Source organism: Physeter macrocephalus, chromosome 11 (assembly GCF_002837175.3).
Source record: "Physeter macrocephalus isolate SW-GA chromosome 11, ASM283717v5, whole genome shotgun sequence".
In the NCBI taxonomy this organism is placed as follows: Eukaryota; Metazoa; Chordata; class Mammalia; order Artiodactyla; family Physeteridae; genus Physeter; species Physeter macrocephalus.
The window spans coordinates 58,475,654-58,490,991 of NC_041224.1; the positions used below are offsets into that span (position 1 = coordinate 58,475,654).

The 15,338-nt window shown below is 47.5% G+C and overlaps 1 protein-coding gene across 4 annotated transcripts in view; it reads right to left on the minus strand.

Annotated features, from left to right (window-relative positions):
* Positions 1–397: 397 nt before the first annotated feature.
* MEGF11 (multiple EGF like domains 11) overlaps positions 398–15,338 on the minus strand; it is a 232,898-nt gene continuing 217,957 nt past the window's right edge. For 2 of the 4 annotated variants that reach the window (XM_024128856.2, XM_055088041.1), the window contains 6 exons: positions 14,394–14,512; positions 12,038–12,104; positions 11,302–11,403; positions 8,728–8,784; positions 1,380–1,586; positions 398–737 (listed from right to left, as the gene is read on the minus strand). In XM_024128856.2, the coding sequence (XP_023984624.1) occupies positions 577–737; positions 1,380–1,586; positions 8,728–8,784; positions 11,302–11,403; positions 12,038–12,104; positions 14,394–14,512 (713 nt within the window). In that variant the 3' untranslated portion in view covers positions 398–576. Of the gene's footprint in view, positions 738–1,379; positions 1,587–8,663; positions 8,785–11,301; positions 11,404–12,037; positions 12,105–14,393; positions 14,513–15,338 lie in introns of those variants that run through there. The other 2 variants (XM_007112097.2, XM_055088043.1) reach the window with 2 other exon arrangements.

Below are 15,338 nucleotides of genomic sequence, written 5' to 3' on the forward strand. Positions count from 1 at the left end.
ATACTAAACTCTGTAATCTTGGCAGTTATAATTTGATTGACCTGACATATATGTACAGGTACTTTAGGATTGATATTAGCACAGTTTGTGTCTATGTACTAATTATCTTAAGTAATAAAACAGATAAGTGATGGTAACAGGAACCAAAAGCACATATACATTTCAGGTGCTTTAAAGTAATCTCTCCTCCCCAGTCCCCTTTACTCCTAGGAAAGTTGGTAAAACCTATTCTACATGCTTTCTAAGCATCATGTTTCAGATAATTTAATATATAAATATTAATATGTATGTATTTAGCTGATGCTGATGAGTAGCTTTATCTTAAATGTTTTAAAAGATCATATAATCCGTGGCATTTGGGGTTGGGGGTGGGTAGGTGGTAGAATTTGCTTTTGAGAACGGACCTTTTGAACAGTTACCCCGTCCCACTTGGAAGCTCTTCTTTAGTTCCAGGTGAACGTTATAACTGACACGCAGCTGGAGTCAGTCTGTACCGTTATTTCATCAAGGGATTGTCTTCGTTCAGAGAGTCAGAGACTATTCAGCAGAGCACATTGCAAGAGAGAGGCTTATGCCTCAAGACTGCTTGTCCTGGGACGGCCCATTGGCAGGGCTCTGTCTTACTGGGAGGAGGTTATAATGACCAGGAATATGGCTGTTCCTAGGTAGGTCGTATGCATTCTGGATATAGCTGGAGTTACAACCTCGGCCTTCTTGGACCACACTGACTGTGGGCTCTAGGGAATATAGTGAAAAATGAGTTCAGAGAACAGATTAGCTTTGGTTGCCTTGTTGGGGGGAAGAGAATTCTATTTAACTTGGTCGGGGGAGAAGCCAGGGGTTTATGATAAATGTATGAAGGTTAGGACTGAGGCTTGTTCAAGAGATTGAAAACCTAAGTGAGTGTGCTATCAGAATCCCAAGCTCTGGTCAAAACCAAGGGACTTAGAATATCCTAGAGGTAGGGGTCAGGGGTTGTATCAGTGAGTCCAGGGACATGGGTTAAACTGGGAAAAAGTAGAACAAGGTGATTTCGAAACTTGCAAATGTCTGTTCTGGTTGTTTTCTTTTTTAAACAGGAATTTGTGTCAACACTCAGTTGAAGTGTATGTGTTTGTGTGTATCGACTCCCCACCCCCAATATATCTGCTTCACACGTAGCCTTAGTGTTTTTTTTTAAAAGCAGAGTTGGCACAAGAATTTGATTTCTTGTATGAGAGAGGAGGGCAGTCCTGGGAAAGACAGTTCACCTTGGATTCCTTAAAAAGCAACAAAAGAAGGGTGTATTTTCAAGACAGGGGGACTGGAGAGGGCTGTTTTCACTTCAGATGCTGTACTAGTGCCCTGATTTCACTAAGTTACTTATTTGAGACACCTACCAACTTCATATATATTTTTATTAGATGTCGACAAGGATGGCACATCTGTGTATGGAGACCCCGTGTGCACAGGCGACTTCATTTCTACATAGCTGCTTTCTGGAAGCGTGCAGGTGAGGATGGGTAGGTCCTTAATTGTGGCATAAGGGTTTTCACTGCTATTCAAGGAACAAGTGCTAGAACTGCATACGGATTCTTTCATGTAATCTGCAAGGCAAGAGAGATTTCTTAGGACAAGCAAGGACATAAGACTTAATTTAAATACCAAAAGCAGAGTACAGTTTACGTGCTTTCAGGATCTCGAAGTTGTAAACACCTTTGATAATCCAAGATTCACTTAATAAATACGTTGAGGAGTGCTTTTCTAGGTAAGCAGAGTTCTAAAGAATTATGTTTTTGGAGGGATAAGAACATTTTTGTTTTAGTAGTCAGCTATAGCACCAGAAAGGGATTAATTCAAGATATTCATAATATGCTTTCATATCTGTTATTTAATTTTTACAAAATCTTGCAAGGATAGTTGACTGCATTTTATAAGATGATGATGGCCCAGGGAGATGAAGTGACTTGTCTAAGGTCATATGGCTCATGAATGGCAGTGCCAATACTTGAATCCATGCCTTGGGACTCCTTTGCCTGTGTATTTTGTGTGATATCATTTCTCTGAATTCTTTTTGATGACTAAGCTTAGGTTCAGAAGAAGTAGGCGTGTGATTTGGCACAAGTGCCAGCAATTTGGCAACCTTTAGGCAGCAAACAGGTAGTATCCCTGCTCTCGAGAAGCTCGTGATCAGAGGTGGGGCAGACTGAAGTGTAATAGAGGTTTAAAAAGCACCTGGGTCTCAAGCTAGGCTTTGGAAAGTTCCTGTTTCCTAGCAAGCCTGGAGTATCTCTTCTGGGGTCAATTACTCCAGTTCTCAGGAATGCTAACTGAAATCTATTTTAGCAGTATCTTTCTCTGATACTAGGAGAACTCATGCTGCTTCTCCTATAGTCTCTCAGGTGCGTCGTCCCCAAGACTTCAGGGTGTATTAGGGTACAAAAGTTGCAAACTGGTTTCTAAATATGAAGCAAGGTAACTGTAGCTCACTGGAGGAAGAAGGTTCTTTTTGTGACTGGGAGTCACAGTGAAACGGAAGCCCTTCCTTCAACCTCTATGCCATTTTCCCTTTTGGGGGAAGATTACTGCCTCCTGTGGATTGTTTCAAATGAGGCAGAACTTGCCCAGAAAAAGCAGGAGACTCTAATCTGGCAACTCTGGCCCTCATCCTTCTGTGAGGCTCTGCCAGCCAGGGGAATCTAGAAATAAGCACTGAGTTGCAGGGGCTTCGTAGTCAAGAGTGATCTAAGAAGTCTAAATTTCTATAAGTGGTAGCAGATGGTGAAATTTCCCTATTTCTCAGCTCTAAATTTCTATAAGTGCTAGCAGATGGTAAAATTCTCGGATGATCTTTCACTAGAACCACCACAATTTACATTTTGGGCTGCTATTTATGTATGCTTTCTGCCTCCAACTTGTGAAATTAATGAAAATGTAAAAAAGTGAAAGTGGTAGTGTAATTCAAGGGGTTACTGGATGTACCTTGGTCCAGTAAGAGCAGAGCGCTCCACGTGACTGAAGTAGTTGAGATGTGTGCCACCACGGGAGTCTTTTCTCCCACAGCAGGTAACTGGTTGGGAGGGGATTTACTTTTTTGTTAGTATAGGGTTATTTATGTTTGTTTTAGCAGGTAACATTTCCTCAATCTTGTACAAAACTACATTCACCCATTAGTTCCTTCAAGTGTAGGCAGAGCAGTAATTATTATTTCCCCTCCCCCTTTATTGCTTATGAGGAAATTGAGATTTGTATAGGCAAGTGACTTCCCCAGGGTTGCCCTGCTCATCGGTATTAGAACAAGCTCCAGAACCAGGCTCAGAGCACTTTGTGTCACAGCTTAGCCCCCAAGCAGAGAGAGATGTGGGTCTTGGGTCCTGTCTTGGATTGTGGCCTCTCTCTACCCTAGAACCCTAGAGAGGAGGAGAAAACATTCTTGCTAGACAACGAGCAGTCCCAGCAGAGACTAAAGGGAGGCTGGATTGGCCCAGCTACTGGTGAGGCTCTCATAGGGGAAAGGTGGCTCTGGGTCCTAGGCCATGACCTGCCCGAGTCACATGAAATTGCCTCTAGTGAATACTTTGTTTCTTAGTACAAGGGAGTGGGGTTAAGTCTAGGAACCCCAGCTGACCTGTTGGTCCCATTTTGGGTTCTCTGAATTTACCAGCCAAGTAGTAAGGCAGTATGACTCAGCTGCTCCTGTGGAAGCTGAGGACTACTAGTACTGCTTAAAGAAGGGCTGTCCCCTAACACCTCTCCCCTCCTCCCCACGCAGGCACATCATTTTTACTTTGATTGGCAGCTGACTCAGTTGCATATTTTCTAAAACTTGAGTTCTAGTGTTAGCTCGCTTTATAGCACATGTAGCTGGTCTTCACTCACTCCAGTTAGAACATTGACACTTGTTACATCTGTGCAGGGGGCCAGGCAGGAAGGACCAGTATTACTACTTTAGAAATGAGGAAACTAAAGCTCATAAAGTTTGCCTAATGTTAGTAAGTAGTTAAGTTAGGACAATCCCTACCTGCTCTGACACCCAATCAAAGTGTTTTCCCCTCATATTTTGTTACCCTGTACGCCTGTTCTATATCCTAAATGCAAACTATCTGCAACAGCTTCACCTTACCCTCAACAAGGAAAGCCTTTTATCTATGGGGCCAAGTTCTGCTGAGAAAGGCCAAGCTCTTTTTGTGGACATCCCATGACTGATTATTATGGCAGTGGGAGAGGCTTGAAGCTCTAGCTCAATGCCTAACAGAGCCTCAGCCAACCAGTAGTGGCCCTCTTATTTCCACCAGAAAAGTCGGCTGCTTTCAAGTTTGGGGAAATAAATTGTTTGCTCTGTAGCAGGGGATGCACCTAAATGGATAAAAGAGAAGTTGGGGTTTGTGGGAATGGGTTGAGTCTCAGGGAGAAGATGTATTATCCATAAAGGGACCAGAGGTAAAGCCAAAGGGGATGGAGAAGAGTGTGTGTGTGCGTGTGTGTGGTTAGAGGTGGTGGTAGGAGGGTGTTGAATTATGGAATAAACTGGATTCTATTTCTGAGGAGGGAGGGGAAGGGCAGGGCCAGCTGGAAAACTATACTTCAGGAACCTACTCTTTTCTCCAGCTGAGTCATCCACCTGCCTGCTCTGAGAGAGGGCAGGGTAAGGGGAAGAATAACCAGCTGCTCTAAGACACTTCCTCATCTTTTTGTAGCCCCACCTCTATACCAGTCTTTGCACTTGGGCATGTTGCAAAAAAAGGGGAAGCATCAACCAAGGCTCCCCAAGCTCTGGGGAGTCACTCCTCTAAGGCCTGTAATTAGCATCAAGGCTGAAGATTTAGCCCTATAATGTCCTGGCATTTGTTCTCATATAGTTCCTACCTTCCCCAAATCACATACAGCCACATGCTGTCAGAGGCAGAAGGGGCCTCTGAAATGAACTAATTGAAACATCTTCATTTTATAGAGGAAGCAACAAATCGAGAGAGGGGAAATGATTTTCCAAGGCTGTCTTGTGAGTAGGATTTGAACTTATCCCAGCCTTTAGGTTCACACTGTCATCTACTTAAGGCCAGTATTTCACTGTTGGGGAAAACCTAGGCACTGAACGTCCATCTCTTATCTTCTCAGCCTACTACTACTATTAGAAGGCTACGATGCCTTTTCCCCCACATTGGCTGAAAAAAGTTTTCAGGATGTCAATGGGCTCCTGACTACCTTGGAAGCCAAGGTTATTGCAAGGAGAGACTTGGAGGTTGGATTAGCAGGGAGCATACAGGTGGGGAAAGGGGCAGCAACAGTGGGATCCAGGATTTCAGGATCATTAAGGTGATGGAGAGTAGTGGGGAGGATTTCTTCTATAGCACTTTGAAATGCCTGACAGATAAGTGTTGACATGAGGCAGTTTGTTGCAGAATAATTTTGCTGAGAGGGGGAGCAGGGGAAGGAGAGATGGAAAGGTGTTTAGAGGTAAAATGGGGTTAGCACAGCAGTATGAGTGATCTCGCACAAACTCCAGGATGACAGTGAGTGGAGGTCTTTAGTAAGTAACAGGGGAAAGAGGGAGCATTGAATGGATTAGATGCTTAGACCTGGAAAGGGCTTTAGAGATAGTGCTTGCACAGCCCTGTCTTTTTTTAAAAAATAAATTTATTTTATTTATTTATGGCTGTGTGGGGTCTTTGCTGTGTGCAGGCTTTTCTCTAGTTGTGGTGAGTGGAGGCTACTCTTCGTTGCGGTGCGCAGGCTTCTCATTGCGGTGGCTTCTCTTGTTGTGGAGCACGGGCTCTAGAGCGCAGGCTCAGTAGTTGTGGCGCACAGGCTTAGTTGCTCCGTGGCATGTGGGATCTTCCCGGACCAGGGATCGAACCTGTGCCTCTGGCATTGGCAGGTGGATTCTTAATTACTGCGCCACCAGGGGAGCCCCAACCCTGTCCTTCTAATAGAGGAAGAAACCAAGACTCAGAAAACAACGCTGTGATCTAATCAGTGCCACACAGCAAGAACCGGGACTAGAACCCAAATTGTTTTTTAAAAAAAATTTTTTTTTGGCTGCACCGTGCAGCTTGCAGGATCTTAGTTCTCCGACCAGGGATTGAACCCGGGCCCCAGCAGTAAGAGCGCCAAGTCCTAACCACTGGACCACCAGGGAATTCCCCTTAGAACCCAAATCTTTTTTTTTTTTTTTTTTTAATAAATTTATTTTATTTTTATTTTTGGCTGTGTTGGGTCTGTTGCTGCACGCGGGCTTTCTCTAGTTGCGGCGAGTAGGGGCTGCTCTTCGTTGCAGTGCGTGGGCTTCCCATTGCAGTGGCTTCTTTTGTTGCAGAGCACAGGCTCTAGGTGTATGGGCTTCAGTAGTTGCGGCTCGCAGGCTCGAGAGAGGCGAGCGGGCTTCAACAGTTGTGGCACAGGGGCTCAGTAGTTGTGGCTCAAAGGCTCGAGAGCACAGGCTCGGTAGTTGTGGCGCACGGGCTTAGTTGCTCCGCGGCATGTGGGATCTTCCCGGACCAGGGCTCGAACCCGTGTCCCCTGCATTGGCAGGCGGATTCTTAACCACTGTGCCACCAGGGAAGCCCAGAACCCAAATCTTTTAACTCCCAGGCCAGGGCTCTTTCCCACTGAGTTCAGTGAACACTAAGGCTCTTAATCTTAACTCTTAGTGGTTATAATTTGGTTTGGGCCAGTAGTTTTAGGAAATAATTCCATTCCTGGTACAAACTAGTTTATTAAATGTTTATCTGGGGAGTTCAGCCACTTAGTGGGGTTTATTCCATGTCTTTGATAAGTATTTCTGTAAAGCTCTGAACTGTCATGTTCCATTTTCCTCTTGTTCTGGTGTGTTGGTCCCTAACAAACACCTGTTGGTACATTTGCCTACATAGCCATCTTTTCTCTTGAATTGAAAGGATGATTATAGCCAGAGTGGTGAAATGAAACTTGGCTGCTAGCTTCCAAGTCTCCCCTGCATTCAGACACTCAGATGTATGATCCCACAAAACAGGAATGAATGACACCATGGCTGAGTCCTTAACTTTGTCCTTAACTTTGTTTTACATTTATGGCTGCGAGTAACTATTATAATCAATCACAATGCGCAGGACAAAGCGCATAGGGAAGTTGTGTGCTCATTTATTGAGGTGTCTGGGCCTGTCTGAATTCATTCATGCTTGAGTCATGCATATTCTCAGAGCTGTAAAGGTCCTTAGAGATGTTTCTGTCCAATCCCTATTCCTCCTTGAGAAAGAAACCGGGGTCCCAGGTCACAGTGATAAAACAGTATAGTTTTGTTTTCTGCTGTTTAGCTTCATCTACTGTAATAGTGCTTCCTTTCATTTGGGTGATTTAAGTCAAAACTAACAAAAAATTGCCAGAATGATGATCCCAAGGGCATAGTGACCTATGGGTGACCTTCTGTCCTCAGATCGTTCTCTTGGGCTGTGCACATCCTAACACGTGGAGACTTGTCTGGTGGAGACTTGTCCTTCCTGCTCTGTTGTTCAGAACACAATTCTCACCACCACCCACCCCTAGCTCACCCCACTTCTTTTTTTTTTTCCTCACCCCACTTCTAATAACCATCCACCAAGGGTTGAAGACGACTAGCTCTCCTTGGTTAGGAAAGTGGTGTCTCAGGTATACCTAAGGCTAAGTCTGAAAGACCAGAAGGGTAATCTGGGAAATCTGAGTCAGTCTAGACTGAGGGGTTTGTGTTAGGTGATATGCTACGTAAGGATACCCTGAGGCATTTGTCACAAAAGGTCCCACTCTAGATCTATGGCATCAGAATCTTGGGGAGTTGGGGGGTGAACATATGTATTTTTAACAAGCTTTCCAGGTGATTCTGGTACACAGCTAGGTTTAGGATATCCACTGGGATCGTTTCTGTAAGTCATATCTCTTTCAGTTTGGCTGAGACTCTTAAATAGTCCTCAGAGACAAAAGGACAACTCTATTACATTAGTATAACCCGTTACAATATGCAGAAACACTTCTGATCTGTGTTTTTTATTAGATACTCAGGATAACCTTGTTAGATCATAGGACAGGCATACTTATCCCAACCTTGCAATTTGAGGAAACTGTGCCTTAGGGAGGTTGGTCATAGTTAATAAGTGACAATTTCAGAGCCACCTGTTTTACATATTCTGTCATTTAAACCTAGGCCCTAAGCCTGGGGCAGGACCTGACCTTTCATATTTGGCTTCACCGGTATACTTCCTAGAAGGATGATCCAACTTGCAGTTCCCATGTGTTAGGGATTAGTCCTGGCTTCCCTGTTCTCTGGGGCAGAGATCTCGTGAGGGTGGAGCGCCGTACAATATTAACACTAGGTATTATTTTCATTCCTTGTGCCCCAGAAAGCCAGAAGGTGCAGGGTGGCATTCCTTACCAGCACAATGACAGGAGGCCTCTGGGGCAGGTAGACTGACTTTATTTCAGATTTTATAATCAATTTAACTTGTACTAATTGGTTGGATAATGACGTTCTACATTTCCGGAGACATTTAGTTGGCATCTATAAAAAACCCATAAGAGTTTCCTAAGCAGGTGCAACTGAAATCAAAAGATGAAATCATTATTATTATGATTGCTCCTCCTGGGCAGAGCTACCCAGCAGCCCCAGGTCCTGTGGTCTTTAACATTTTTGGGGGGTGGGGGAAGAGATGCACAGTTTGTCCCTGGCAGAACTGGCCATTTCAGATCTGCACTCTTTATCTTGCTAAGCCCTTTCTAATGGGACGTCAGGATTAGATACTGTACCTTTGAAGCCTTTGTCCATAATGTATGTGTTCTGACGTCTATCCATTCCACAAGCACCTGCATAAAAACAGTAAAAGGAAAGAAAAATATAGGGGTGAATGAGGTTTACCTAGACTGCATGCGTTCTTTTTTTTTTTCTTGTTTTTTTTTTCTTTCTCCCCTACCCAGAAAATAAATAGTTCTTTAGTGCTAGAAAATTATTCTGGGTTTAATCTACTCTAAATCATCTTGCCCATACAGGAATTCTTTAAAAGCTCCTAAAGCATAAATGATGAGCTACAGCACCTCCTGGCATATTTAGCACTACTGCTCTTTAACCTTCACTCTGAGGGGAATGTCTTCCAGGAGGTGATCAAAGGCAGTTCTGATGCCACCTACAGTCACTGTAGGTGAAGTTTCAGTTTCCAAAAGTATAGGATAAGGAATGAATCAGAACCAGTTCTTAGCTTGGGGGAAGGGTGTATGACATTCCCAGTCCCAGTTCTGTTGGACTTCGGAGAGGGGGTGAAGACTGTTTCTCACCTTGTAGCTCTGGTCTTCCCTCTCCCCTTCTGGATCCAAAGCTCGACTGAGGGGAGCCAGAGGGAGGTGGACAGGTAGCTGAGGTTCTTCATTGGTCATCTCTACAGGATGTATAGTCATTCCCTTACATAGTCAGCTGGCTTAGTCCCCCTCCGCCTGCCCCGCTTTTTTTGGGTGGACCATTTGCACATAATTGAGAGTTGTATTTGAACAATACTACCAGTGTTTTTCAGTCCCAAGGATTTCTTTTTTCCCTTTTGGCTGTCACAGTTTATCCTAGGCTCCCACAATGCATGGTTCTGAGCCCCAGCCAGAGGCAGGAAGGACACAAAGCTTCAGGGACCAAGCTCAGGTTCTTTGCTACTGGTGATCCCAGAAAAGAAATTATGTGATACTTTAAATTTGGGACAGTGATGACTTGGGCTCACAGAGCCATTTTTTTTCAGCTTTTAACTGAGAATGCTGTATCAGGCAAGGCATGCAGCAAATGCTTACTAAAATACAGTTTGACTCCACTTGACTCTCCCCAGTTTTTGACACTGAAGACCAACCCATGGCTGTTTAGATACCTCCCCATACCTCTTCCATATAGAGGTCCCTAGTTGAAATTTCAGGAGCCTACTCCTATCTCCCTTCCTTCCACACATTGCTGAGTGATTGATAGAGCAGAATGAGGTCCAAGTTTTTCTCAAGTTTGCTGTTCTCCAAAGGTCCTATGGGTACCTGTGCCCTTCAGAAGCATGACTGTAACAGTCTGGACCCCTGGCATCAGTTCAGCACTTTATTCTAGACCAGGGCTTCTTTTGCCCTCCCTGAGGGAGGGAGGCTAGGCTGTTAACTTTTTCCCTTTTTAGAGAACAGGAAACAGGCTCAAAGAAGGGCAGTCACTTGTCTGAGATCACACCGACAAGTGAGAAGTTGAGTTCTACCTAGAGCCCCGATGTTCTCAAGTATTCTCTCCCATTGGCCACCAGCCTGCCTCAGTGTTAAGTGAAAAAATGACAGCGTGTGGTGGCTCTGGCTACAGTGGTTGAAGGGAGAAATCTGGGCTGAGCCCAGAGGATGCTCCCAAATGGAAAGAGGTGCAGGGTGGTAGTAGTGTGTGTGTCGGGGGGTTGTATTTGGTGGGGTTATTGAATGTCCTGAGCACTGCTTAGGGGGCTCACAGCCAGGAGCACAGCCTCCTGGGTATAAGCCCAGGGTATTTGAAGCCCATGCCTACTTAACAGGTAGATGGATTTAGAACCTTTGCTCTTCTTACTGCTACTGGCCTCAGAGTCCTGCAGGGGTTGGTAGAGCTGCATTTCACTTGAGCTCTAGAAACCAGTTAGAGCCTGAATTCAGGCCCAGGTTGTCCAGTGTGCCATCTAGGGCGGGACTACTTTGTAGGGAGGCCAAATTCTCTGTTCATTCATTGTGCTTACTTCTGTAACTCCTACCTCACATCCTCCCATAGCAGGACTGATTTTCCAAGTCTCTTTTTTGCATCTTTCCCAAGCTACCAGGTTTGAGCCTAATATATGAGCACAGGGGATGTTGGTTGACACATCCTGCCCCAACCTCTCTAGATCCCTACTGGACCACCCTACCCTATGATCTGGGAGAGCTAGTCTGGGGTCTCTCTGAGGGACATTGGGCTTTTTGGCCAGAGAGCCAACTCTCTGTCTTTCACATCCACGGGCCCAGAGAATCCCAAAGATGTCACCATCTCCAAGTCATTTCTCAGTGGTTTTGGGTTGTATTCTGTGGTCTGCAGGGAGTGCGGTTATGCTGTGTTCCCTTCACCTAATACTACCTGCAGTTTGTCCATATCCACTGAACATGATAGGAGGAGAAGGGGTGACTTGGGGGATCCAGACAGGCTTCCTTCTTCAGATAGGGAATTGGGCTTGTAGATTAATTATGTCGGAGGGAAGGGGCTCAGCAGGGAGAGTTCTGGGACCATGGGGGTAAGTTAAAGGATAGGAATGGGGGTTAGGGTAGGTGCTGGGTCTGGTCTGGTATGACAACCTCAGGTGTCCGGGGGATAGAGGGTAGGGCTGGGAGTCTAACCTGGTGAGTGTAGCTCAGCGGGGCGGCTGAGGTGTCTAAGTTCAATGTAGAAGTCCTCGGGCGGGTACCTGGCCTCCAGGGCACTGATCTGGAAATGGGAGTCTAGTGAGAGGAATGACAGGGAGGAGCCATTATTCCCAGGGCCCTGGTATGGCAGGGGTTGGGGGATGAGGGTCAGGGCAGGGCAGGTTGGAAGGAATCAGGGCTTCCATGTGTAGCATCCAAAGGCGCTAGAGCCAGCAGGGCCAGAGGGATTTGCTAGAGCTGAGGCCACTGGCCTTGCTACCCCTCACTCCCCACCCCTCACCCGCACCCCCATAGGGATTGGTGTCTGCCAGGGCAGTGGGGCAGAGGGAATTAGCCCTTGAAGGGGGCACCTTGGTAGGGCCTGGCTCAGGCAGGGGTCCCTTTTCCAGATGGTGAGTGCATCTTTTGCTTCCAACCTGAATCCCCACATCTGGCCCTAGCTTTCTCCCTTGTGGTCCCTGGATCATAGCCACTCTCTCCCTATCCCCTAACATAGGAATGAAAGGGGTCTTGTACTTCATTTGCTTATGAGAGCTGAAATGGGGGCTTGGGTTTCCTCCCCACACCCCTTCACCCTGGGGGAAGCCATGCTTAAGATTTATCTACTAACTAACTCTCCCAGGGAGCTGGGATGGGCCCCTGTCAATATGGGAGAAGGAGAAGAGGGTGGGATGTGATGGCAGGGGACCAGACTCAAACCACTACTGACCTAACACGTTCACATAGCTGTAGGGGGTCCAGCCTGCCATGTCTCTGTCAAGGGACTTGTTACTGAGCTGTTTGGAAAGTAGGAGAGCGAGTTACTATCTAGTGCCCTTGAGATGCTCCTGCCCAGCCTTTGCTTTTGCCCACCCTCGTGCACCCACCCCTGTGATGACCCACCTAGGTGCTAGGTTGTTGAGGGAAAGGGAGAGGTAGGTGTTCTATGACAGGCCACCATGGTGTGGCTGAGGCCAGTGGGAACAGAACATATACCCCCATCTAAGCAGTCTGGCTGAAGTTGTAGGGCTCTTGGGCCCCTGGGACAAAGGGGAGCAAAGGGCAGGGCTTCTTGAGAGCCAAGAACTGGCCTGAGCCAAGCTGGCCCTGACAGGGAAAGCAGGTCAGCTGGGTGGGGCTGAGCTGCAGGAGAAAGGGGTGTTGGCAGCGTCTCGGCTGCAACACGAGGCCATCTCCAACACAGAGGGGGGTGCTGAGGCTGCCTGCAACATCACTGTCACCTCTGCCACCTGACCTGGGCTGAGTGTGAGAATCTTCCTTTCATGTGACCAAGAAAGCTTCAGGGTAGGTTGTCCTTATGGCGCAACCCTTCCTCTTCCTGCGTTCTCACAGCTGCCCTTCATATGAGGCAAGGATGGTGGTTCTCATTTCATAGTTGGGGACCTGAGTCTTGCTTGTGGGCCCCGCTCATGGTCACACACACAGCCAGTGACAGAGCTGGGTCTACAACTCAGGTCTCAGCTCCCAGGCCCATGTCCTTTTCATGTCATCACAGCTGCCTGCCCTTGCTAAAAATTTGCCAGGCTGAGGGGTCCCTGACCACACAGAACTACTTTGGGCCCCTGGGGTGAAATGAGCCAGAGGGTCACCAAGTGGGCTACTCTGTAGTAACTCCACCCCCTTACTGAGTGACAGAGGGTGGCTGGTGCTTCCCTGTCAGCATGAGACCAAGAATGACATGGCCACAAGGCTCTCTCTCACCCCTGGCGTCCTTTGCCTCTAACCTGCTGTAGCCTTGATAATGTGGCTCTAGTTAATCAAGGACCTCCTGCTGGGAAGCTCCTGGATTCCCTTCCCTTGGCTCCTCAGATCAGCCTAAAGCTGTGAAGTTGGGTGTGGGGCTGATGGCCACAGGCTTTGCATACGGACCTCGAGGCACCCCTGCTTGCAGCACTGCCATTCTATCGGAAAGCTGAGGCTGAGAGCCCCTGAAGAAGGCCTTTGGGTGCTGGCTTGACAGGGGTGGCTCTTGGGGCTATACGGGGTCTGTGCCATTGTTGCTAGGGGGCTCAGGGTGCATTGCTACCAGGGCTGTGGCAGCAGCCATGGTCCGTGGACTGGTGGACATTTTCTGTGGGGCAGATGGGGAGAAAGGATCCCTAGAGCTCTATAAAGAAGAGACCTGGAGGATGAAAACTGCTCCTGGCCATGTTCCTGGCCCAGGATGGGGGGTTGCCACCCAGCCCCCCATGGTCCTGCCATAGTGTGTGTATGCGTGTGTGTGTGTGCGCGCACACAGGTATGCAGCATGAGCCGTTGACCTTGTGGTCCTTGGGGCTGTCCCTCATGCCCACTATGGGTCCTGGCACACCAGGGGGTGCTCACTACACATGTGTGCTGAGACATCCTTGCCCAAGGGCCTGTGATTTTAAGAGGACGTCTTGCCATCAGCCAGTGTTATGCTGGGAGCTGTGAGGGAAGGCCCTGTCCAGGGTGGTACACACCTGACCTTGAAGGCCTGCAGGACTCACTGTTAATGGGAACACTTGGCTGTGGCTGTTTGGGTTCCATGTCCCTTGTGATGGTTCTGATAGCAACAAATGGTTGTGGGTGTGTACTGATAACATGTAGTATGTCCAGATATAAGGTGGTACCTAAGTAATAGTAGTTACTCTATAATGTGCTGGTTGCACACATGGTGCTGGTAACATAGTGCGGTGATTAATGCTGTAGTGTTTTGATTATATGTGTTAACATGAAGCAAAAGTGGTTACATGGTTATGTGTGACAAGGCTACACATGATTATGTGATGATCACATGACTTGGTACCCACTGGTTACACACAGGGTATGGGGGTGTATGTTATATTGAGTGATGCTGTGAGTTAGTTACATGTGATGTGTCCTGGTTACATGGCACTTGTTGGCTCCATATAACCTGGTGGCTTCCTCTTACATGCTTCACAGAGTGTTTACATGGGATCACAGGGAAATGTTTATTGTATTGGCAGTTGGTTCCACACAGACCCTGGGCAGGGCAGTGGTGGTGCAGTTTCTTCCCAGGCAGAGGTGAGGGCTCCATGCGAAAACAGTAGATGAGGGCTGGGGAGTTAGGGGCCCGGTACCTTGGTGGGGCTGTTCCTGTCCAGAGTGCTGGCCTGGCTGGTGTTAGGCTCCCCGCACACCAGTGCGTGGTAGCTGGAATTGGAAAAGCACTGGGCATGGCTGCTACTTTGAGACAAATCTGGGAAGAGAACAAGGTGCCACATGCCATCACATCCCTGCCCCTGGCGTGAGACACCCCTAAACTAATGCTTGCGCTGGGCCGCCTTGAAAGTGCTCTGCAAAGAGACAGTCAGGTCTCTCAGCCCCCAAGCTTCCTGGCATCTACTACTCCCCTAGAAATGTGTAGAGCCTGATTTGCCCCTTTCCTTGCGGTGGCCCTCCTTGCAGCTTGCAGGATGCAGGTTAGGCTTGCCAGCGTGGAGGGTGGCACCAGCTTGAGAAGCGTTAATTTGACAGTCTCAGATATCCCTGAGTCACTACGTAGGGCTGTGCTGACCCTCCCCTGCCTCCCCCAGGGTCAGATCCCAGTAGTGAGGCTGTAAAGAGAACCCCACTTCTCCTGACCTTAGCCTTGCCCTCCTGCAGATACCAGTGGAATGGCATGGGAGAACCTAGCCAACCTTGCTTACTATAGTCATAGAAGAAAATCCTCAAATCCTCCCTATGAGCTTTGGGATTTCATCAGGGGATATCTACTTTGGCTGAAACCAAGGGCAGTATGTAGGCCAGGAACTTCCTCAAGGTAGGGTCTGCACCTGGGCCACTTCTGTCTATCCTGCAGCGCCTAGCACGGAGCTGGGCAAATAGTAGGCAATGGAATTAGCAGGAGTGACATGTCAGCAGGCCGACGTGATCTTGGTTTTCTAAGTAAGTCCAAGGCTGAGGAGGCTGCAGGTCAGCCATGAGCCGTGGAGCCAGCTGGAGAGAGCTGTCATCCTTGTGCTCACCCTGACGGGCTTACCCTCCTGTGGCTCAGGGCTGTGGGCAATTTTAGAGCATTTTGA